The 24,079-nt window shown below is 39.5% G+C and overlaps 1 protein-coding gene across 1 annotated transcript in view; it reads right to left on the reverse strand.

Moving 5' to 3' along the window:
- rsph4a (radial spoke head component 4A) overlaps window positions 1-22,819 on the reverse strand; it is a 35,722-nt gene extending 12,903 nt beyond the window's left edge. Inside the window, exons 1-5 of the mRNA XM_088005220.1 lie at window positions 22,527-22,819; window positions 21,915-22,140; window positions 21,542-21,829; window positions 3,006-3,455; window positions 2,786-2,930 (exon numbers count right to left, since the gene is read on the reverse strand). Coding sequence (XP_087861346.1) covers window positions 2,786-2,930; window positions 3,006-3,455; window positions 21,542-21,829; window positions 21,915-22,140; window positions 22,527-22,618 — 1,201 coding nt within the window. The 5' untranslated portion in view covers window positions 22,619-22,819. The remainder of the gene's footprint in view (window positions 1-2,785; window positions 2,931-3,005; window positions 3,456-21,541; window positions 21,830-21,914; window positions 22,141-22,526) is intronic.
- Window positions 22,820-24,079: the final 1,260 nt, after the last annotated feature.

Here is a 24,079-nt window from a genome sequence, read left to right on the forward strand (position 1 = left end):
AATAAACAGCTATGCCTTACCAGTAATTAGATACCCTGCCGGAATAATTAGCTGGCCAATGGAAGAGATAAAGGCCACGGATGTTAAGACTCGGAAGCTACTAACCATGCATGGAGGGTTCCACCCCAAATCCAGCACCCTGAGACTGTACACAAGCCTTAAGGAAGGAGGCAGAGGACTAGTGAGTGTGAGAGCCACTGTCCAGGATGAAACATCCAAGATCCATAAATACATCATGGACAAAGCCTCAACGGACTCTGTTCCCCAATGTCTCAGACAATGGGGAACAGAGGATGAGGTGCTGGAGGTACCATCATGGGAGGACAAGCCCCTATATGGGATGTACCACCGACAAATAACTGAAGTGGCTGATATCAGGAAATCCTACCAATGGCTGGAGAAAGCTGACTGCACAGGAACCGGCCCTAAACATCAGCGCAATAGAGGCTCAGATCTACCACACCAGACAAGATCCAAGATGTAGATTGTGCAAGGAGGCCCCTGAGACAGTCCAGCACATAACAGCAGGGTGCAAGATGGTGGCAGGGACAGCCTACATGGAACGACATAACCAAGTGGCGGGCATAGTGTACAGGAACATCTGTGCAGAATATGGACTGGAAACCCTGAGATCAAAGTGGGGAACACCCCCAAAGGTGGTGGAGAATGACCGAGCTAAGATCCTGTGGGACTTCCAGATCCAGACAGACAAGATGGTAATGACGAACCAACCGGACATTGTGGTGGTGGATAAACAACAGAGGAAAGCCGTTGTGGTGGATGTAGCAATACCAAGTGACCACAACATCAGGAAAAAGGAGCATGAGAAACTGGAGAAATACCAGGGCCTCAGAGAGGAACTGGAAAAGGCCTGGAAGGTGAAGACCACAGTGGTGCCTGTGGTCATCGGGGCCCTCGGGGCAGTCACCCCCAAACTGGAGCAGTGGCTCAAACAGATCCCAGGAACAACATCAGACATCTCAGTCCAGAAATGTGCAGTTCTAGGCACAGCCAAGATAGTGCGCAGAACCCTCAAGCTCCCAGGCCTCTGGTAGAGGACCAGAGAGACCACCCGCAGAGGGTGAGAATTTATATACAGGTGCTGGTCATAAAATTAGAATATTGTGATAAAGTTCATTATTTTCCATAATGTCATGATAAAAATTAAATTGTCATATATTTTAGATTCATTGCACACCAACTGAAATATTTCAGGTCTTTTATTGTTTTAATTTTGATGATTTTGGCAAACAGCTCATGAAAACCCAAAATCCCTGTCTCAAAAAATTAGAATATTATGAAAAGGTTCTCTGAACGAGCAATAAAAATAATCATCTGAATCAACAAAGTAACTCTAAACACCTGAAAAAGATTCCTGAGGCCTTTAAAAACTCCCAGCCTGGTTCATTACTCAAAACCGCAGTCATGGGTCAGACTGCTGACCTGACTGCTGTCCAGAAGGCCATCACTGACATCCTCAAGCAAGAGGGTGAGAAACAGAAAGAAATTTCTGAACGAATCGGCTGTTTGCAGAGTGTTATATCAAGGCACCTCAGTGGGAAGTCAGTAGGAAGGAAAAAGTGTGGCAGAAAACGCTGCACAACGAGAAGAGGTGACCGGACCCTGAGGAAGATTGTGGAGAAGGGCCGATTCCAGACCAAATTAAATTTTCATCTCCATAAAACTTTTCAGCAGATGGAAGCATGAAGTGCTCCAAAATCTTCTAATAGCTGCTGCATTGATCCTGCCCTTGATAAAACCCAGTGGACCAACACCAGCAGCTGACATGGCACCCAGACCATCACTGACTGTGGGTACTTGACACTGGACTTCTGGCATTTTGGCATTTCCTTCTCCCCAGTCTTCCTCCAGAGTCTGGCACTTTGATTTCCGAATGACATGCAAAGTTTGCTTTCATCCGAAAAAAGTACTTTGGACCACTGAACAACAGTGGTCCAAAGTGCTGCTTCTCTGTAGCCCAGGTCAGGCGCTTCTGCCGCTGTTTCTGGTTCAAAAGTGGCTTGACCTTTGACCTGGGGAATGCGGCACCTGTAGCCCATTTCCTGCACACGCCTGTGCACAGTGGCTCTGGATGTTTCTACTCCAGACTCAGTCCACTGCTTCCCCCAAGGTCTTCTCCACAATCTTCCTCAGGGTCCGGTCACCTCTTCTCGTTGTGCAGCGTTTTCTGCCACACTTTTTCCTTCCTACTGACTTCCCACTGAGGTGCCTTGATATAACACTCTGCAAACAGCCGATTCGTTCAGAAATTTCTTTCCGTTTCTCACCCTCTTGCTTGAGGATGTCAGTGATGGCCTTCTGGACAGCAGTCAGGTCAGCAGTCTGACCCATGATTGCGGTTTTGAGTAATGAACCAGGCTGGGAGTTTTTAAAGGCCTCAGGAATCTTTTTCAGGTGTTTAGAGTTACTTTGTTGATTCAGATGATTATTTTTATTGCTCGTTCAGAGAACCTTTTCATAATATTCTAATTTTTTGAGACAGGGATTTTGGGTTTTCATGAGCTGTTTGCCAAAATCATCAAAATTAAACCAATAAAAGACCTGAAATATTTCAGTTGGTGTGCAATGAATCTAAAATATATGACAATTTAATTTTTATCATGACATTATGGAAAATAATGAACTTTATCACAATATTCTAATTTTATGACCAGCACCTGTATATATATATATATATATATATATATATATATATATATATATATATATATATTGCAAACTTGAAGATATTCTGTTGAAGAGTCATTCCTAAAAACTCTCTGACCTGCATCTTGGGATAGAGGTGTGAGCAAAGCAGGTCCAACCTCTGGCTCCACCTCTTCAGACTCTTCTTCGTTCTCATCACCTTCCTCATCCTCATTAGACTCTTCATCTGGTTTCAAAGCTATGTTCACCCAAGTACAGCGGCCCTAAAATCAGTGATTGCTCAGTAAATGTATGGAGAAATTGAGAAAATATTCCTGTTTCTGAGAGAAGGGATTTACCTGTTGCAAGATGTGTTGCACATGATGGACCCATGTTGACAATGATTCGGCCATTTCACTAACAGGAATGTCCTCAAAATCAGGGTTCACTTCAAAGCTGTCTCGGGGTATCTCGTCTTCCTCGTCGTCTTCCTCCTCCCCTCCCTGGTAGAAGCCCTGAGGGCTAACCTGTGTGCCAGCAGAGATCCGAGCAATCTGTGCTCTCAGATAATTAGACTCATTCCCAGGGAATGGTGGGTAGCTTACAACGGGGCTCTCCAGGTTTCCAGTAAAGAATTTACGGATCTGACGAGCAGTATTGATCTGTGCAGGACTAACTGAGGGGAGCTTTATCCAAGGAAGACCTGGCTCTTTGCACACGTAGTAAGCAAATTTATTTGCACCTGTTCCAATGGCCTCCTTTGGTGCATCAAGTTGGGGTTTGTAAATTGATTGAGGAAGAGGATCTGCCTGAAAAAACAAAACAAAAAACACCAAAAAGCAGAATGCATGTTTTTACAGAAGAATCGTCTAATAATTATGAAGATGTGAAGGGATTGGACCTAAACTATCATGATCTACTGATGTTTATGGTTTGGTTTGTTTTTGTATTTCCTTTCTGTTCATTATTGTTCTGCCATTTAGCAATGGCTTATTATTGTTGGTGAATTTCTCCATACCCTAGTGAAAAAAAGTACTTTAGTATATTTCAAATATACTTACATTTGTGTAAGTATATTTTAAGTATACTAAGTATTAAGTGTACTACCAATAAACATATACAAAGTATACTAAAAGTATGCTTGTACCAATTTTGACATTATAACTTTAAACATACTTAAATATAATTGCACCAAAATACAAGTATACTTTAAGTGAACAAAATAAGTATTTGCCCAGGTGCAAATATACACTTGCTCAAGTGCACATTTAAAATATATTTAAAATATGTTTAAAATATATTTTAAAGATATTTTGTGTATAGTTTAAAACAGTGGTGCCCAACATTTTTATTATCGCGGACCGGTCAAGACTTGGACATTTTGCTGCGGCCCGGGGGAAGTGGGGGGGCGGGGGGGAGTCGAGAACCGTCAGATAAGGATTCTGCATGTTGGTGTTCCCGCTAAATCCTGAATATACCCAATTTAGGTTGTCTTGGCCCTTTTATCGCAGCCTGTGGGGTTTTCCCTGACTGGGAACGAGAATACAACCTGCTGAATGTGACAGGTAGCCAATCAGAAAGCGCGGTGACGTAAGAACAGAGGGGAATCCCAAACAGCTGAAATATCGCGCAACTGAGAGTCCGGTGGATATCGGAGATGATATTTTAAACTTTAAAATATATGCTCAAAATAGAATTTTTAAAAATTCACTTAAAGCTTACTTTAAATTATTAATTTCAGTATGTTTTAAATGACATCTCAGTGTATACTTTAGGCTAATGAAGTATGCGGTTTTTTAACCGCGGTAAAGCTAGCTGGCTCTGACTCCAGCCGGCCCAGCACACAATATACAAGTGCGCGGTCGCTCAAGACATTATGGTACACCAATTTACGTGCTGATTTCATAATAAAAGCGCACATCCGGTCCATGTTTGAGCTACTCAAATCCGGCCGCAGCATTTGCAAACAGAAAATAATATATGCTGAGAAACTAATACTATATATATATATATATATATATATATATATATATATATATATATATATATATATATATATATATATATAGTCATTTTTATCTTTTTCCCCTAAGTTGCAGTGCCCATTGCTGAGAAACTCTCTGTTTCTAAAGACTGCTACCACTTCTGGATGACAGAGGGACACCTCTAGAACAGAACCAGAAAGTGGCAACCAGATCTGATGTGTAATTTCAAAATAAAGCCTATCAAAAAAGTCATTTTTATCTATTTCCCCTAAGTTGCCGTGCCCATTGCTGAGAAACTCTCTGTTTCCAAAGACTCCTACCACTTCTGGATGACAGAGGGACACCTCTAGAACAGGACCAGAAAGTGGCAACCAGATCTGATGTGTAATTTCAAAATAAAAGCACTTCAAAATAGTCATTTTTTTATCTTTTCCCCCTAAGTTGCCGTGCACATTGCTGAGAAACTCTCTGTTTCCAAAGACTCCTACCACTTCTGGATGACAGAGGGACACCTCTAGAACAGGACCAGAAAGTGGCAACCAGATCTGATGTGTAATTTCAAAATAAAAGCACTTCAAAATAGTCATTTTTTTATCTTTTCCCCCTAAGTTGCCGTGCACATTGCTGAGAAACTCTCTGTTTCCAAAGACTGCTACCACTTCTGGATGACAGAGGGTCACCTCTAGAACAGAACCAGAAAATGGAAACTAGATCTGATGTGTAATTTCAAAATAAAAGACCATTAAAGTAGTAGTTTAGATCTATTCCACCTAAGTTGCCATGCCCATTGCTGAGAAACTCTCTGTTTCCAAAGACTCCTACCACTTCTGGATGACAGAGGGTCACCTCTAGAACAGAACCAGAAAGTGGCAACTAGATCTGATGTGTAATTTCAAAATAAAAGCCTATCAAAAAAGTCATTTTTTATCTTTTCCCCCTAAGTTGCCCTGCACATTGCTGAGAAACTCTCTGTTTCCAAAGACTGCTACCACTTCTGGGTTACAGAGGGACAACTCTAGAACAGAACCAGAAAGTTGCAACTAGATCTGATGTGTAATTTCAAAATAAAAAACCATTAAAGTAGTAGTTTAGATCTATTCCACCTAAGTTGCCATGCCCATTGCTGAGAAACTCTCTGTTTCCAAAGACTCCTACCACTTCTGGATGACAGAGGGTCACCTCTAGAACAGAACCAGAAAGTGGCAACTAGATCTGATGTGTAATTTCAAAATAAAAGCCTATCAAAAAAGTCATTTTTTATCTTTTCCCCCTAAGTTGCCCTGCACATTGCTGAGAAACTCTCTGTTTCCAAAGACTGCTACCACTTCTGGGTTACAGAGGGACAACTCTAGAACACAACCAGAAAGTGGCAACTAGATCTGATGTGTAATTTCAAAATAAAAGCATTTCAAAATAGTCATTTGTTATGTTTTTCCCACCAGTTTGCCTTGCACATTGCTGAAAAACTTTCTGTTTCCAGTGACTTCTCTCACTTCTGGGTGACAGATGGACACCTCTACAAGACAACCAGAAAATATCAAACACATATGGTCTATAATTTCAAAATTAAATCCCTTTAAAATAATATGTTTTTATTTTTATATACACAAATAAGTAGAAAATGTAAAGAGCTGTCTCACTCAATCATCTTATTTATATACAGATTTTTCTATAATCTCCTATACTACTTATATACAAACCAGATTTCAAAACAGGTGTGACACTAAACAATTTGTGAATAAAAACTGAATGCAATGATGTGGAGGTGGCAACATATAATATTTTATTCGTAATAGAACATAGATGGCAGATCTAAAGTTTAATCTGAGTAAATGTAACATTTTACAGGAGATATATGTTGAGTCAAAATTTCACAATGTCTATAAATCCCAAAAAAGTTGGAACACGGCCATTTTTAACACTCTGTGGCATCTCCCCTTCTTCTTAAAACACTCAGACGTCTGGGGGGAGACCAGTTTCTCAAGTTTAGAAATAGAATTGCTCTCCATTCATGTCTAATACAGGCCTCTAACTGTTCATTCGTCTTGGGCCTTCTTTGTTGCATCTTCCTCTTTATGATGCACCAAATGTTCTCTATAGGTAAAGATCTGGACTGCAGGCTGGACATTTCAGTACCCGGATCCTTCTCCTACCATGATGTTGTGATTGCTGCAGAATGTGGTCTGGCATTATGTTGTTGAAAAATGCAGGGTCTTCCCTGAAAGAGATGAAGTCTAGATGGGAGCATATGTTGTTCTAGAACCTGAACATAGTTCTCTGCATTAACGGTGCCTTTCCAGACATGCAAGCTGCCCAGGCCACAAGGACTCATGCAACCCCATACCATCAATGATGCAGGCTTCTGAACTGAGCGTTGATAACAACTTGGGTTATCCTTGTCCTCTCTGGTCCGGATGACATGGCGTCCCAGTGTTCCATAAGGAACTTCAAATCGTGACTCATCTGACCACAGAACAGTCGTCCATTTTGCTTCATTCCATTTTAAATGAGTCCTGGCCCAGTGCAAACGGCTGAGCTTGTGATATTTTCTGGTTGTCTTGTAGAGGTGTCCATCTGTCACCCAGAAGTGAGAGAAGTCACTGGAAACAGAAAGTTTTTCAGCAATGTGGTGGGAAAAACATAACAAATGACTATTTTGAAAAAGATAAAAAAATGACTATAGATACATATATCTATATGTATAGTGTATTAGTTTTGTATTAGTTTCTCAGCATATATTATTTTCTGTTTGCAAATGCTGCAGCTGGATTTGAGTAGCTCAAACATGGACCGGATGTGCGCTTTTATTGTGAAAGCAGCACGTAAATGGGTGTACCATAATGTCTTGAGCGACCGCGCACTTGTATATTGTGTGCTGGGCCGGCTGGAGTCAGAGCCAGCTAGCTTTACCTCGGTAGGTGACCGAATAATCTTTTACTATTTTTGTTAAAATGGCAAAGAATAAAAAAATAATTATAATCAAAATAGTGGAACTTGATTTAATGTTTAACAAATTCATGCCTCAACCTACGGTGGCCGAGAGGTGCAAATGCGCAGCAACAGAGAAAGCATACAATCAAAAACAGAGACCCAAACAAATGAAATGCAGCAAACAAGAAGAGATGACGCAAACAAAAAGCAAATAAAATGATGCAAACCAAAAAGAGACGCAAACAAAAATCAAATGAAGCAAACAAAAAAGAGACGCAAACAAAAAGCAAATGAAGCAAACAAAAAGAAACGCAAACAAAAAGCAAATGAAGCAAACAAAAAAGAGACGCAAACAAAAAGCAAAGGCAGCAAACAAAAGACCCTCCTGCTTTGCTCGACCAAAACAGCAGAAGATGCCTCAGCACTGCGGGATATTGTTGATCAGATCGACAGACTATTGACGTGAGGGCTGACAGACAACTTTTCGCAAGTAAGATGGACATAATATTGTGTATATTTTGTGATTAGAATATTACTATACTGTATTTATGTCCACCGGCGAAATACCAGCTAACTGCTGAGTGCTTGGTGTTAAGCCCCCGCTCTGAAAGCTAACCGAGATTATCTTAAAAAGTTTATTCTCTAACATTGACTTAGATTATCTGATACAAGAGCCTACTATAGAAATGAAACAATATATATTATAAAAATCATAACATTACGTTATAACATTCACCAGCAAAGTTTACACAAGTGGCAATGGCTGTTATTTATTTATTTCACTCTGTCAAAGTAAGATACCTCCCAAACCTCCCGTTTTTGTTTTGAAGGTTTCCTAAAGACACGATGTGAGGAAGTAGGGACAAATGTCTTTAAGGAGAGACAGATTCACTACACAGCACGGATGAATCTCGCATCGGATTTTGGACCCAATCACTCTTAAGCTAGAACTCGTCGGCTGGAAAAAACGTGTGTGTGTGGGTGTGTGCTAAACATGTATAGCCTAATATTACTCAGTATTAATCATTATTATTTATTTATGTTTATATTTATATAAATATGTATTGATAAGAAGAGAGTGGTCCATTAGGCGTCTGTCCTTTTATTGTCTATGTGAGAAACGGCCCGATCTACGGAAAACAGGTCCTTCGAAGGCCACGAATATAGACGACCAGAAGAGAGAAACTGTAGCCTTTGGCTAGCTGCCTAGCCTCCATCTCGGCGTTATGTTGCTTAGCAACCGTGACAACATGAAGCACAGAGCGCCGAAGGAAAAAAAACGGACTCGAAGTTTGTTTTTTTATTCTTTCAGTGATTCTTGAGAATAGGGACAAAACAGGTCCTATGGATAAAGCACCAAATTTGAATAAAATATACACAAAATATTTTTTTCAAATATCTGACTAAACTAACCTGGGTCATGTGAGCACAACAATGTATATTTTTCTTGTGTTTGCTGATTTTTTTATTTTATGTCATAAGGTGGTATGGTTGGTGGTGAGGAGAGACGCTGAGACCCAGGTTATTGTGATGATGATGAATGATTTAATGGTGAAGATGCTCAAGCAGTCCAAGAACAGGCAGCACGGCAGACAGAACAAGCACACAGCTAAATTGCCGGTAGCACTGAATAACAGGACAACATGCGAGCGAACACAAACCAGGACTTAGCAGTTCCACTGGAGAGTATAGACAGCATGCAACAGACGTAGACAGCAATTGACAAGGACCGGACGAGGAACACAGACAACAGGTGGGTTTAAATACACACGGGGTAATTAAGGGAATGAGACACACCTGGGAAACAATCAACGGGGAAGACGCAGAGACAGACTCACGGAACAGGACTACACAGAAAAACTCAAAAATAAACACACAGAAACACGGATCGTGACATTTTAAACATTGTAGTCGGTGGATGATGCCTGTAAAATCCCTTGTCCAGGAGCAGAATTCAACACATTATAATAGTTTAAAACAATTAAAGAAATACTAAAATTATATATTATGACAATTAAGTATAAGTAGTCATATAAATAATTATAAAAGTATTGATAAATTGAATTAAAAATAATTTTTAGATATTTCCCAACTCCGTTGAAATTTGTCCCTAGTTTTTGTCAACACCGTCAGACATGAAAAGAATGTAAAAAAAATAAATAAATCAGGCATTATTGGTGGGCACCAGAACTTCTGAGGACCCCATGACGTCGTATTTTCTCTTCCTTTGCTAAGAGAGGTAGTTAGCTCTGGTTAGCTTATGTTATTCTTTAGTTTTTTCTACTGTTTTATTCCTAAATTGCTTGTCACAACCATGATGTGTCAACTCCATAACTGACAATTTACAAAACTTTGATGAAATTTTGTGAAATAAAAGCTTAATTTTAGTATACTGTAAAGATTTCATGGACCTGACCAGCTACAATATGGCCTCCTTCAGAGTGACGTCAGACAATGGCCGCCATAACTCACACCTGGGTATCTTTACTTCCGGTGTGATTTTGCCTTGGGAACCAACCTGAAAAATTCCCGCATTCTCATCATCTTAAGGATATAATAAAAGGTAAGTTTAATAATAACAGCATTTAAGTGTTAGATAGCTGTTATTAATTATTGTAAAATCACCATTCTCTAACTGTGTATAAAATAAACAGCCTCCGATCGGAGAGTAAACCACCTAGCAGCAGCTTTAGCCACATTTAGGAAAAAATATACTCTCTGTCAGCGCTGTAACGTTTAGAGGTTCACTTTCTGTATTTTATAAAACAGTGTTTACGTGTTAGATAACCGTTATTAGTCATTGTCAATTTACCATTCTCGAACCAGCCTCCGATCATGAGTAAACCAGCTAGCAGCAGCTTTAGCCACAGTTAGGAAACATATACACCGCCGCCTGTCAGTGATGTAACGTTTAGAGGTTCATTTTCTGTATTAATGGAAAATAAAGGACATAAAAATAACTTTAATCTGATTACTGGATTTGAAATACGAGCTCGTTAGATTATTCGTTACCGGAAAAAGTGGTCCGATTAGAGGAAGGCATTACAAAGCAGCGGCGGCACCGGACATCTCTGCTTATAACAAACAAACCCATATTTTATGGGATGAGTGGCAACTCCAGTCTATAATATAAGAATCTGATCAAGATTAGAGCCTAAAACGTTATAGTTCAAAAACAGTAAAAAGTTCTGGTTAAGGAACAGTTATGTCACGTAGTTAGCTAGCTAACAAAATTCACTAATGCTAAGCTAACGGTTACGCAAAACAAAAATACCTACCTTCATAGTCAAACAGGTATTGTTCGGTGAAGAATTTCTAGCCTTTGTCTAATTTAGATTTTGTTGTCAGAGAAAATTGGTTTGCAAATCGTGATCTATCTTCAAATCTTATTTTAGGCAAATGTTTTAGAGACTGTGTAAACTCCATGCTCCGGTGTTCTGTCTGATCAACATGCTGTCAGATATATATATATATATATATATATATATATATATATATATATATATATATATATATATATATATGTACTAACAACAGAGCAGACCCACCAAGGCTGGAGACTGAACAATACTGGAAAGGCATATGGGAAAGGGAGGCGTCCCACAACAGCAAGGCACAGTGGCTAACCTCTCTACGAGAGGACCACAGCAACCTCCCTGAACAAGCCCCGGTAACCATCACTGTGGCAGATGTCCAAGAAAGAGTCTCGGGTATGAAAAACTGGACAGCACCAGGGCCTGACATGATCCATGCCTACTGGCTAAAGAAACTCACTGCCCTCCATGAGCGACTGGCAGCTCAACTGAACCAGCTGCTACAGAATGGGACTCACCCTGAATGGTTAACTGAAGGGCGCACAATCCTGATCCAGAAGGATCCCTCAAAGGGTTCAGTCCCATCCAACTATCGGCCAATAACCTGTCTCTCTACAACATGGAAGCTCATGTCAGGCATCATAGCGGCTAAGATAAGCGGACACATGGATAAATACATGAGCACGGCACAGAAGGGCATAGGCATAAATAGTAGAGGAGCCAAACACCAACTCCTTGTAGACCACACAGTCGCCCGAGACTGCAAAACCCGACACACCAACCTGTGCACCGCTTGGATTGATTACAAGAAAGCCTATGACTCAATGCCACACACCTGGATCATTGAATGCTTAGAGATGTACAACATCAATAGGACTCTAAGAGCCTTCATTGCAAACTCGATGGGGCTGTGGAAAACCACCCTTGAAGCCAACTGCAAACCACTTGCACAAGTGTCCATCAAATGTGGCATATACCAAGGAGATGCTCTGTCCCCACTGCTGTTCTGCATAGGCCTGAACCCCCTCAGCCAAATCATCAACAAGACTGGCTACGGATACCGACTTAAGAATGGGGCCACAATCAGTCACCTCCTCTACATGGATGACATCAAGCTGTACGCCAAGAGCGAGCGAGACATCGACTCACTGATCCACACCACCAGGATCTACAGCACTGACATTGGGATGTCATTCGGACTAGAGAAGTGTGGCCGGATGGTTACAAAGAGAGGGAAGGTCGTCCGCACAGAAGGGGTCTCACTCCCAGAGGGAACGATAGCAGACATAGAGCACAGCTACAAGTACCTGGGAATACCACAAGCAAATGGCAACCTCGATGAGGTCACAAGGAAAGGAGCCACAGCCAAATACCTCCAACGAATAAGGCAAGTCCTGAGAAGCCAGCTCAATGGCAAGAACAAGATCCGTGCAATAAACAGCTATGCCTTACCAGTAATCAGATACCCTGCCGGAATAATTAGCTGGCCAATGGAAGAGATGAAGGCCACGGATGTTAAGACTCGGAAGCTACTAACCATGCATGGAGGGTTCCACCCCAAATCCAGCACCCTGAGACTGTACACGAGCCGTAAGGAAGGAGGCAGAGGACTAGTGAGTGTGAGAGCCACTGTCCAGGATGAAACATCTAAGATCCATAAATACATCAAGGACAAAGCATCAACGGACGATGTGCTCAGCGAATGTCTCAGGCAATGGGGAACAGAGGACGAGGTGCTGGAGGAACCATCATGGGAAGACAAGCCCCTACATGGGATGTACCACCGACAAATAACTGAAGTGGCTGATATCAGGAAATCCTACCAATGGCTGGAGAAAGCTGGACTCAAGGACAGCACGGAGGCCCTCATCCTGGCCGCCCAGGAACAGGCCCTAAACACCAGAGCAATAGAAGCTCAGATCTACCACACCAGACAAGACCCAAGGTGTAGGTTGTGCAAGGAGGCCTCTGAGACAGTCCAGCACATAACAGCAGGGTGCAAGATGCTGGCAGGGAAAGCGTACATGGAACGACATAACCAAGTGGCGGGCATAGTGTACAGGAACATCTGTGCAGAATATGGACTGGAAGCCCCGAGGTCAAAATGGGGGACACCCCCAAAGGTGGTGGAGAATGACCGAGCTAAGATCCTGTGGGACTTCCAGATCCAGACAGACAAGATGGTAATGGCGAACCAACCGGACATTGTGGTGGTGGATAAAGAACAGAGGAAAGCCGTTGTGGTGGATGTAGCAATACCAAGTGACCACAACATCAGGAAAAAGGAGCATGAGAAACTGGAGAAATACCAGGGCCTCAGAGAGGAACTGGAGAAGGCCTGGAAGGTGAAGACCACAGTGGTGCCTGTGGTCATCGGGGCCCTCGGGGCAGTCACCCCCAAACTGGAGCAGTGGCTCAAACAGATCCCAGGAACAACATCAGACATCTCAGTCCAGAAATGTGCAGTTCTAGGCACAGCCAAGATACTGCGCAGAACCCTCAAGCTCCCAGGCCTCTGGTAGAGGACCCGAGCTCAGAGGATGAAAGAGACCACCCACGGAGGGTGAGAGGGGAATTTTTTTTTATATATATATATATATATATATATATATATATATATAAATCTCTCTTTCTATATATATGTCTCTATATAGATATATATAGATATATATGTGTCCATTTTATATGTGTGTATATATATATATGAAATAGACAACTTTATCGTTACTTACTATGTACACCGGAACTAAGGATACACAGCTTCGAGCCAAAACGGAGGTTGTGTGACGTCATGTGAAAAGGGTCTATTCGGACACACCCGTAGTCTTCGGGACCCTTTTAGACCGGAACGTGTCGGCGGCGACACATCTAAATTTGCAGTACTGTAATTCCGCCACACGTAGCGCTATCTGAAAAATTCCAACGGTTTCTGAAAGGGGAGACGTTGCACTTTCCAGCAAATATTGGGTTAATACGGCAACTTCACAGCTGCAGCTGCTGAGAGTATAATTAATCCGGAGGGCACTCGTTTAATGGGCTCTTTGCACCTAAGGCGTTGACGTCACATCTCCAGGAGCTAATGCGGCTCACCTTTTTCCGCTTTTAGTTACCATGACTGGTAGAAAAGACTAAGTCGTATTTCAGATGCAAAAAAACAATACTATTAACATTGTTGTCTTCCTAATATAATGGGCTTTTAAGTTTTCGTTAATTTCCAAGCGATCCTGAATTAAGAAGATGGCTTGTAAATATCTGTCGCTACCAGCTAACGCCGCACAGCAAAGTTTGCAGCCTTCACTTCACTCCGGATCAGCCTAAAACTACCGGGGATACGGATGGTAAATAAAGGAGCCTCCCTGAGTTATTTCCATGGAATCACTTCTATATTCAGCCTGAAAGAGTTTATGGGAATGAGAGAGCAGACCAGAGCCAGACAGCCGAGCTACTGATCCGCCTGTACATACTGCTGTAAACACCGTCCTATCTGAGCTCTTCACAAGAAACATGCAAAGGTAATAAAACGAAATAACACGGAGACATGAAGCAACACGGTCACATTTTTCTAAAAGCAGCAACTTTGAACCTGAACAGCTGAACCAGATCTCTGACACCAGAGCTGCGCTATTGTCAAGCTACGAGGCTTGTTGAGCTTCGTCAGGCTTCGGAAGTAAAAAGCCCGAACCGTAACCTCCCCGTTAGTCTGTGACACTAACGACAATAAACACACATAATATGAAAATAAGATAAATACATTGTCCGTTAGAATGTTTAGATACTTAAATAGCACATTTTTACAAGAACAATGTCCGAGAATATTGCCTACTAGCATAAGCTAACGTTAATGTTAGCCACAAAGTTTAAGTAAAACTCACCTTCATATCAGTGAATGTATAACGAGGCGAACATCTTAAAACCTTTCTCCAGCTGACTTGTTGGGGCTTCGGATTGATGTACAGACCTTGGCCAAGCCCTGAAAGCACCTATTGTAAATGATATTTGTATTGGATCGGAAACAATCGAGCCGCTTTACCCCGAACGCGGAAGCTGAGGTGCAAAGCGCCCATAGACGGTAAATTGCGAAAATAACTTGCTGGATATTGAAAGTTCCGATTGTTATGGATACATGGGTAAGTATATCATCTCGCAGGACATTTAAAGAACTACTTACAATTAAAATAAGGAAAATGTATTTAGTCAGACGTTCGAAATTTAGGCGTAAAGAGCTCCGTCTGGGGGCCAGACGTCCAAGCAAAGCGAGCATTGGACCAAACGGCCCGCCTCAACTAAACTGTAGATAATAGACAAAGATGTCTGCCAATCAGAATTCTAGCTCCCGTGTTCTTGACCAATGACTGTAAAACGTTTTGTAGAAAAGAAGTGGATGCGTTCGGTTAAATCAAATGCGATATGAAAGAAGATGGAGTTTGTCTCACCCGGTAAAGAAACACGTTTACTTGAGAAAGGAATTAAAAACAAGTGGCGCTGGGGACAAAACGGGAAGTTGGCGGACATTTTTACAAAAGTGGGGCGCTGGGATTTCTTTGGGGGGCGTTTGGTCGAAGGTAAACTTTACACCTTAAATGCACAACAATACCAGTTTAGACTTTGAGCAACTTGGGAAAACACATATTGTGTAACATTAAATCATGCCTGGCTGCAACTGTATCGATGGCAGCTCTTCTATTCAGTGTTTGTAGCTTTTGGCGCAGCTTCATTTCAGCGTTACACCGGCTGATGACGTTGCTGTGATTCACTAATATTTTTCTAATATTTTATGTTTTATTGAGGACTTTTGTACATATGTTTTGGCAGTTCTGTGATCATGTTAAAGCACTAACTTATATTAAAAAGTGTTTTATTTCAGTCTGGATGCTGCCCGCTTCCATAGAGCAGAAAATCGCTCTTATAAACATGTAATTGCTAAAATCACGATAACCTGACTTTGTATCCCTCTGAAAAATGAACCCATTTAAATAAAGAAATCCCTCCATGGGTGATACCACAATAGGGAGCGTTCATTTTATAGCGTTAACACCGGTGCTGTAAGTGGTCCGGAATGAAACGGGTGTGATAGAACAACGGTACCACAGCACTTTTAAATTTCAATAATCAAAATACCGAAATTGTTTCCTTTGTTTTAAATTGTATTTGTCAGTCTGCCTTTGCCCCATCGATACGCCCTGCACCCATTTTTTTACGTGCACCACCACGTAAAAGAAAACAAAAAAAAAAAAAAAAAAACGACGCGCACATTGGCAAAACTCTGAAACAGGAGAAACTGGATATAAAACGGAGCGACAAACTAGATGTGAATTATGGCATAAAAATAGAGAATCCGACGCTGAACAGTGGAAAAAATCAACACATGATGTGAAACACATGATGATTAGGAGGCGCAGCAGGTGATGAGTGAAGATTACTGATGGTCAATAAATGATAAAATAAATCTAGCAACAGGAAAGAAACTAAAGTGGACATAGCAATAAACCAAGAGAGGATAACACTAGTCAAAGGAAACTAACTTGAAATGAATGAAGAACAAAATGCAAGAATAAACTAAGAAACTAAAGTAAATACGGAGGAATAAACTGGTATGGCAAGACCTTTCAATCAATAATTAATACAGAGATTGTATGGCTAGAATAAACGGACACTATTTCCAGATAAAAGGTAAAATAATATTGTTGAAGTGCCATGGGTTTGTTGAGACCACATCTAATACTGAGAATAAATATATCTTACAGACCATAACAGTAAAGAACTGATCACTTATTTATGTTTTTAATTAGATTTGATGTATTTATTTCTTCAGTATTATTTTTCATGTCAGTGTTAATGTCATGAGGCTGATGATTCCATGACACTTTCAATTTGATTCATTAGGATTTGATTAAGAACCAGATTTGTTCTTTGTAATTTCTGTCCAGTAAAACTATATAATCAATAGACAGGTCTATATAAAGATATAATACATGTTTCTGTCTCATATTTGTATGGCATTAAAAGGACCTGGAACTTTTGTTTTTCTGCACCACCAGAAACCGACAGAAACACTGAAGAGAAGAAGAGCTATGATTAATGTAGTTACAGTTCTATCCATGTTTTAATGTTGCAGAGCTCAGTTGTTTTGCAAATAGTTCAAAGTTTAAACTGCCATTGCTGTACATTTTGTATCTGGTCATTTTGTATAATATTTAACAACTAGAAAATGGCAAGGAACAAGAATATTTTTTCCACTCTGATTGGCTGCTGTTAGGCCTACCAATTTTAACTTGAATGTTCATTAAATTTTTCATAGACGCCTGTGAAAATAATTTCTATTCCCATGACTTTTTGTTCTCTGGGAAATTATCTTGATGATAAATACAGAAACAAGCATAAAAATCAAAACATCTACAATAGTGATAGTAATATTAATGATAAAATAATAGTCAGTGCAAAGTAGCCTGCAAATTCTTTGTTGGGGGGGGAGGGACCTGGATAAAGGCTAGGTGGGTGCTAGCCCATAAAAGGTTGAGAAACTGATTTCGTTGATAATGTTGTATGTTCTAAATTACTTGGAAAAACATTGACTGAAAGGACTCTTATTTAATGTTGAGGGATTTTTGCCCGTAAGGCAAACCTTTAGGGCACAGACATCTTACATTTTGTTTTGAAATGTTGAAATGTACTGAAATCTTATTTAAGTTTGAGTGTTTAGCTTCTTAATTATATTGTTAGAAGCAATTTTTTTGCACTATTCAAAGACACTTTTTATTAAACTGTGGCAATAGCAACAGTATAGTAAATTTCTATCATAACTATAAGTTTCAGGCTCAGGATTTTTTTTACTTTAAGCCCTGCTTAAAAGTAGAGAGGGCCTTGACAATAGTTACAAATTTTGGTAAATTCAAGCTGGTGACGCCTAATCCGAGTTGGACGACAACACAACGGGACAGCAACCGATGGAAATGAAATGTGTGTCACAAAAGGAGTCCGGAGGGACGAAGGCTGCTAAGTGTTGCTAGCTGGTGTTAAGTTTGCTTATTAATTATCTTTATTTAATTATAAACAATGCAGTAAAGATACATAACTTACATTGGTTTCTTAAATAATTTATCAATTTTATTGTGACTTGTATGATTATTACTATAGTAATCATTCAGCTTCATGTTATAACTGCATGGAGGCTGTTTGTTGTGACTTATACTTTAATTCATAAACTAACCTGGTTTTAATTAAGCTCCATATGACAGAGAGACTTTGATATTGTGAGGTTGTTGTTCTAACTCGTTCATCAATGTTTTTATCTTCAACATATGCTTGCAGTCTAACTAAGCAAATGAAGATGAAAGAGGAAGCCAGAGAAATCGGGTGTTAGAAACCTAAAGACTTTCCTGTCTCAGAAGAAGCTCTGACTCCACCAGATCACCAACCAGCTCTGAGGATGAACCTCCACATCGTCTTAAAGGGTGCGTTCACACTGCAGCCTGAAGTGACTCAATTCCGATTTTTTTGACGTAATGTGACCTGTATCCGATCTTTTCATGGCAGTGTGAACTGCACAGGTCGGATTCTTTTTTGAATGTGACCCATATCCGATACGTATCCGAGTCAAATGTGACCTAACGTCCAGGTCGCATTCATCCGAACTGAACGTCACTGATTCTCAACAAATCTCACTATTCTGCGTCCTGATAAGCACAAGTGGGAAGAAAAACAACAACCATAACGGACCATATGAGGATTAAGTTGTTAATATGCTGCTCCGGTTGGACAACAACTTCAAATATGTAGGCTAAGCTCCACCGTTAGCCTCCATGTTTACTTCCGCAAACACTGAGCACTCCTTCTTTTTATGGCTGTTGGCAGAACACTGAGAACGCTGACGCTATTGCGCCCTCTACTGCGCATGCGGGACACTTTCAGGTCGTTTGCCCGTTCACACTGCAGAACACATACAGGTCGCATTTACTGGCAGTGTGAACGGCCCCGGCAAAAAAATCGGAATTGCCAAAAAATCGGAATTGGGTCACTTCAGGCTGCAGTGTGAACGCACCCAATGATGTAAGTTTGTTTTTTCAATGAGGAGCTAGCTACATTTTCAACAACAAAAACTGCTGTTACCAACACTAAGTGCTTAATAAACATGATTTGATTTAAAGGTAACTGGAAAGAATTTTTCTCTTTTTGTTAATCTAACATTTATCTTTCTTTTTTTATTTGTTGTTGACTTTCAGGGCCCTGTGATGGACTGGTGACCTGTCCAGGGTGAGCCCTGCCTCTCATCTGATGGCTGCTGGAGATGGGCACCACCAGCCCCCCCTCACCACCCTGCAAGGATCAGTGTGTTCAGATCATGGATGGAAAGATTTTAAGATAGTTTGTCTCCTTAATTCCACACTTAAAACAGCTGCATAGTTAATGCCAACATCAACTGATTCTATGACATTGCTGACAATTTTTTTCTACTTCTAACATAAACAGGCAAAGAAGACACCCAGAAATGTTTTTCCACCCCAGGCATCCGGTCCCAATCATCATCAGTTCTTATGATGTCACATACATGGCGAGTCCACAACATCTTGAAATTGTAAGTATTATTTTTTTATTTGCCATTTTTCTGTTCTCTTTAAATACAAATGCTTTATCTGTTTAATTGCTCTATTGTTCTTTTTTGTAGGATTCTGTAAGGTGCAGTGAACTGGAATGTTCTGTCGTTGATCCTCACTTTCATGTTTTATTGTCACACTTAAATTTTCATGTTCATGTGTTCACTTTTGATGTATAAACTGATAATTTATGTAAAGTTCATAAAGTTGTGAGTAAAAAATATTTGAATTATCATGGGCATCTTGTGTAATTAATCTTTCCATGTAATTTTAGCCTAAACAGTGTAAGTACTGTAGTGTAGTTATGCATGTCATTTACAAAATAGTTACGTAGGAATAACGATGAATTAAGAGTAATTAAAATTGTAGGTTATCAATAGCAGCAAATCCAAAATAAAAATGAAGTGTAATTTAAATACATTATTATATTAATAGTATATTTAAAATATATTTGAAGTATATTTAATATATATATATATATATATTTAATATAATTTTGAGACATAATTATATAATTAATAATAACACTCAAAATATAATAATTATATCAAAATGTAATAATAAAGCTCTGAAATATGAAATTTAAAAAGTATACTTTAAGTACACTAAGTATACTTGAAGTTGTTCCAAAAAAGTATGTGTAGTATACTAAAGTATACTATATTGTAATTTTAAACAATTTAAATACTACTAAAGTATACTAAGTACAAAATTGTTATGATCTGTGTTTTCTGTGTAGTTATTGTTGAGGTTTTTCTGTGTTTTAGTCCATTTTCTCCTGTGAGTCTGTCTTCCCTGTTGATTGCTCCCAGCTGTATCCAGTTCCCTGATTACGTTCCCTATGTATTTAACCCCACCTCTTGTCTTTGTCTCTTGTCGGGTCCTTGTCTAACATCCGTCTAATGTGGTACCAGTCTGTCTGAGCCGTCTTGCATCTCGTCAGTCAAATAAGTCGTTTTTGCAGTTTAGTTTAAGTCGTTACAGTAGAACTGGAAAGTCCTGTGGCGGCAATGGCTCTTATTTTGTCAGTCTTTGTTTAGTTGCTGCCGGTGCTGAGTTTTTTGTTTCCACTCTGCCGTGCTGCATGTTCTTGAACTGCTTTGAGCTGAATTTGATTATTAAAGACGTTAACCTCACTACATCCTGGGTCCTGCGTTCAACCTCACCACCCCTCATTCACCGTACATGACAAAAATAAGTTGTTCCAAAATAGTACAGTTGAAGTACATCGATAAAAGTACGCTAAAGTATGTTAAAATTTAGTATACTAAAGTATACTTTTTTTTTTTTTTTACCATGGATTCTTCTTATAGTTCCCCTGGTGTCACGCTGCTTCAGCTATTACACATCCCCTCTGATTGACTCACTTGCTTCCTTTGTCATTTTCCACCCTGCCTCATTATATAACCTGTGACTTTCTGGTTCATTGCTGGAGTCTAAATTGTTGCACTCTTGCCGGTGTTCTGTGCCAGGTCATTTTTCTGCCAGAATTGTAATTCTTTATTTTTTCATCAGTACAACTTTTCACCTCACCTCTCTGCCTCTGACCTGCCTGGGTTAAACTAAAAACCAATCATAACATAAACATCTCAATTGCCTTGAATATAAAATTGTGATCAGTGACTGTAATCTGATAAAAAAAAAGGCTTCAATCTTTTCATATATCTATCTTTCAATAGATATATACAAAATAATGGGCTAAAATAATTGCTATAACCATTTGGACCTGTATTTTATTATTATTATTGTCATTTTAATTTATTGCTTTAATTTTTTATTGATATTCTGTGTTTTATGGTGAACTGTTTGATTCTATGTTTACTGAGCTGTCTGTTGTTCCTTTTAACTCTGTCTCATGCTTGATTGATTGGACAGATGTGCACATATTTTATCCTCTTTCATCACTACTCCAGTAGGCTGACACTGTTTTGCCCATTTGGTCTTGTTGTATAACTGCAGTATAACAATATACAGTACAAGAGATAGGCACCAGCCCAGCACCCAGGACCCTACAAGGATAAACAGGCATGGCTGGATCTGTTCCACTGGTGGAATAGTGGATATTTTGTCTCACCTCCACTTGCTCATTCTCTGGATTTTCAGGCTCCTTCTCCTCCTCTGCAGGTTGATCTTCAATGCTCTCTTGCTCCTCTTCTCCCTCTCTGTACTCAGCTTCTGCAACAATATAGTTACTCTCTATTCCCAAAATTTTTCCCCACAGCCGGCATCGTGGTAGTCCCTCAGAGTCAACAAGATGCTTAAGAGCAAGGAAAATCCTCTGCATCTCCTCTCTGCCGAAACCCACTTCAGCTTGCTCCAGATAGAAAGCAATCTCACTCACATTAGGAAGAGCCGTTTCTCCCTAGAGAGAGAGAGAGAGAAAGAGAGAAATATATATATAAAGAAAATGATATAGCTACTTTTAAGTGTAAGTATAAAGTCAATACCATTTCATCCTCTTGGGCTACTACTTCCTCTGGCTGGGAAAACAATATGCGCTGTTGCTCTGTCAGCAGCTCAGCAGATGAAACTTGTGGAACCTCTCGCAAAGGGCCCTGTATGCCGCTGAATAAAGCTCGCTTTACATCACAGCTCATTTCCTCAACCACATCCACAGCATTTTCAGTATGCTCATCAATCACCTTGATGAGTAACTGTGTCAGATGCTCATAGCTGGAAGAAAAAAAGTTACTTTCAATTTAATTCAGTCTATTTATACACCAGTTCGCAACAAATATTGTCCCAGGGCGCCAAAACAGGCTATGACCGCGGCTGCCTCTATGTATGATTCAGCTGTGGTAGCTGGACACGTCTTGGGAATTTCCAATTAGGGAACTGAAGTAGTTTATTTTCTAAAAAATTATATCTATCTTAAACTTGAAGAAGTGATCATTGATCTGAAGCTCTATTGCAGTATAGGACATAATTATACTTAATATATTATCTACTGTGAATTCTGCTCTGAATAATGATGGGAAATTGCGTGTTTTTGTACAGAGAAGCTAACAGTGGAAGAAACAGTGGTGAAAAAGTAAAACTGACAGAAACACATTACTTACAGATTCCGGTTGCTCTTCGTACTGTCCTTCATTAGAAAAGCCTTGAAAACCTCGGCGTCTCTGCAGTCTCTGCGTCCTAATACATTATCCATGTTCCTCAACTTCACATGGAGGCCAAAACAATTTCACAAACAACTCTCACAGGCAAGCGCAACTGTTTCTATGGTTACTGAAACAGTCGTTGCCAGGGAAACTACTTCTACGTCACGCATTTATTTTCTTTCTCTCTCTCTCTCGCTAACTTAGACATAATAGTCACAGAGCCCTCTAGAGGACATGGACTTTTTTTTTCTTTATATATATATATATATATATATATATATATATATATATATATATATATATATATATATATATATATATATATATATATATATATATATATAAAATTGGAGTTTCTGTGCTGATCATTTTTTTGGGGAAACAATTGTTGCATCCTAGAAGTATCTTATTTAAATTATTACTATTTTTGAAATTTATGGATAAAACACTCTATTCATTTATTTAATATATTTTATTTGCCCAGTTGTCCTTGTTCAGCCGCAGAAGCATTACAGAAGCTGAGCTACGTGCTACGTCACTGATTGGTTGGGTAGCGGACGTGTGTCAGTTGGTCGGTTGTAACGTTGTAGAGCGAAAAAGAAGAAACATTGTAACGTTTTTCTGCATAAGGATAGACCCCGCATTGGCCGCTCAGGCGCAGGAAATACGGCGGCCATCTTGGAGCGGTACACCCTCGTACTTTGCTGAACCAAAACAGCAGAAGATTCCTCAGTTCTGCTCGGCTTATTCGTGTTTAAATTTAAGAACTGTTGTCAGGGACCGGGGGATAAATTTTCACAAGTGAGAATGACATATTATTCTTAGTATGTTGTGAATGTAATATTACTTTACTGTATTTATGCCCACCAGCGAAATGACAGCAAATGTTAGCTATCGGTCTTCAGCCGGAGATTTGATGACAGGAATATGTTTCAAACAGGCCTACTCACAATTTCAGTAGCTTTGGTTAATTATCATTATCAACAAATTTTAATAAAATTTGGAGTTTTATGTTCTTTGAAATATGAAGATCAAAAATAGTGAGTGCAACATTTTTCTGAATGCTCAGCTTAAGAAGGCAACAAGGCTCCTTAGTTTCAACCGTTGCCTTTTTATTTTTGCTTTGTTATAACCGTTATGAGCAGATCAGCCAGTATAAAATAACTTCACTGAACTCACTAAATAACAGTATATAAATAAAATAACATGGACCTCATTCGGACAATGTTTTTTTGTGTACATACTCCCAGATATCACGTTTTTGTTTTAAAGGTTTCCAAAAGATAAAGAGATGAGGATGGTTTGCAGAAAGGCAGCACCAGAAAAAAGCTCTGCAAAACTGTCCTATTTCAAGGCTATTGTGTAAAAATGTAATGAACATGTAAATATTGTTGTCACAACAGATAACATATATATATATATATATATATATATATATATATATATATTTTTTTCTTCAGATAATCTCATACATATATATATATATATATATATATATATGTATGAGATTA

This window comes from Poecilia mexicana, unplaced genomic scaffold, assembly GCF_051168715.1.
Source record: "Poecilia mexicana isolate PSO_F unplaced genomic scaffold, ASM5116871v1 scaffold_4, whole genome shotgun sequence".
Taxonomy (NCBI): domain Eukaryota; kingdom Metazoa; phylum Chordata; class Actinopteri; order Cyprinodontiformes; family Poeciliidae; genus Poecilia; species Poecilia mexicana.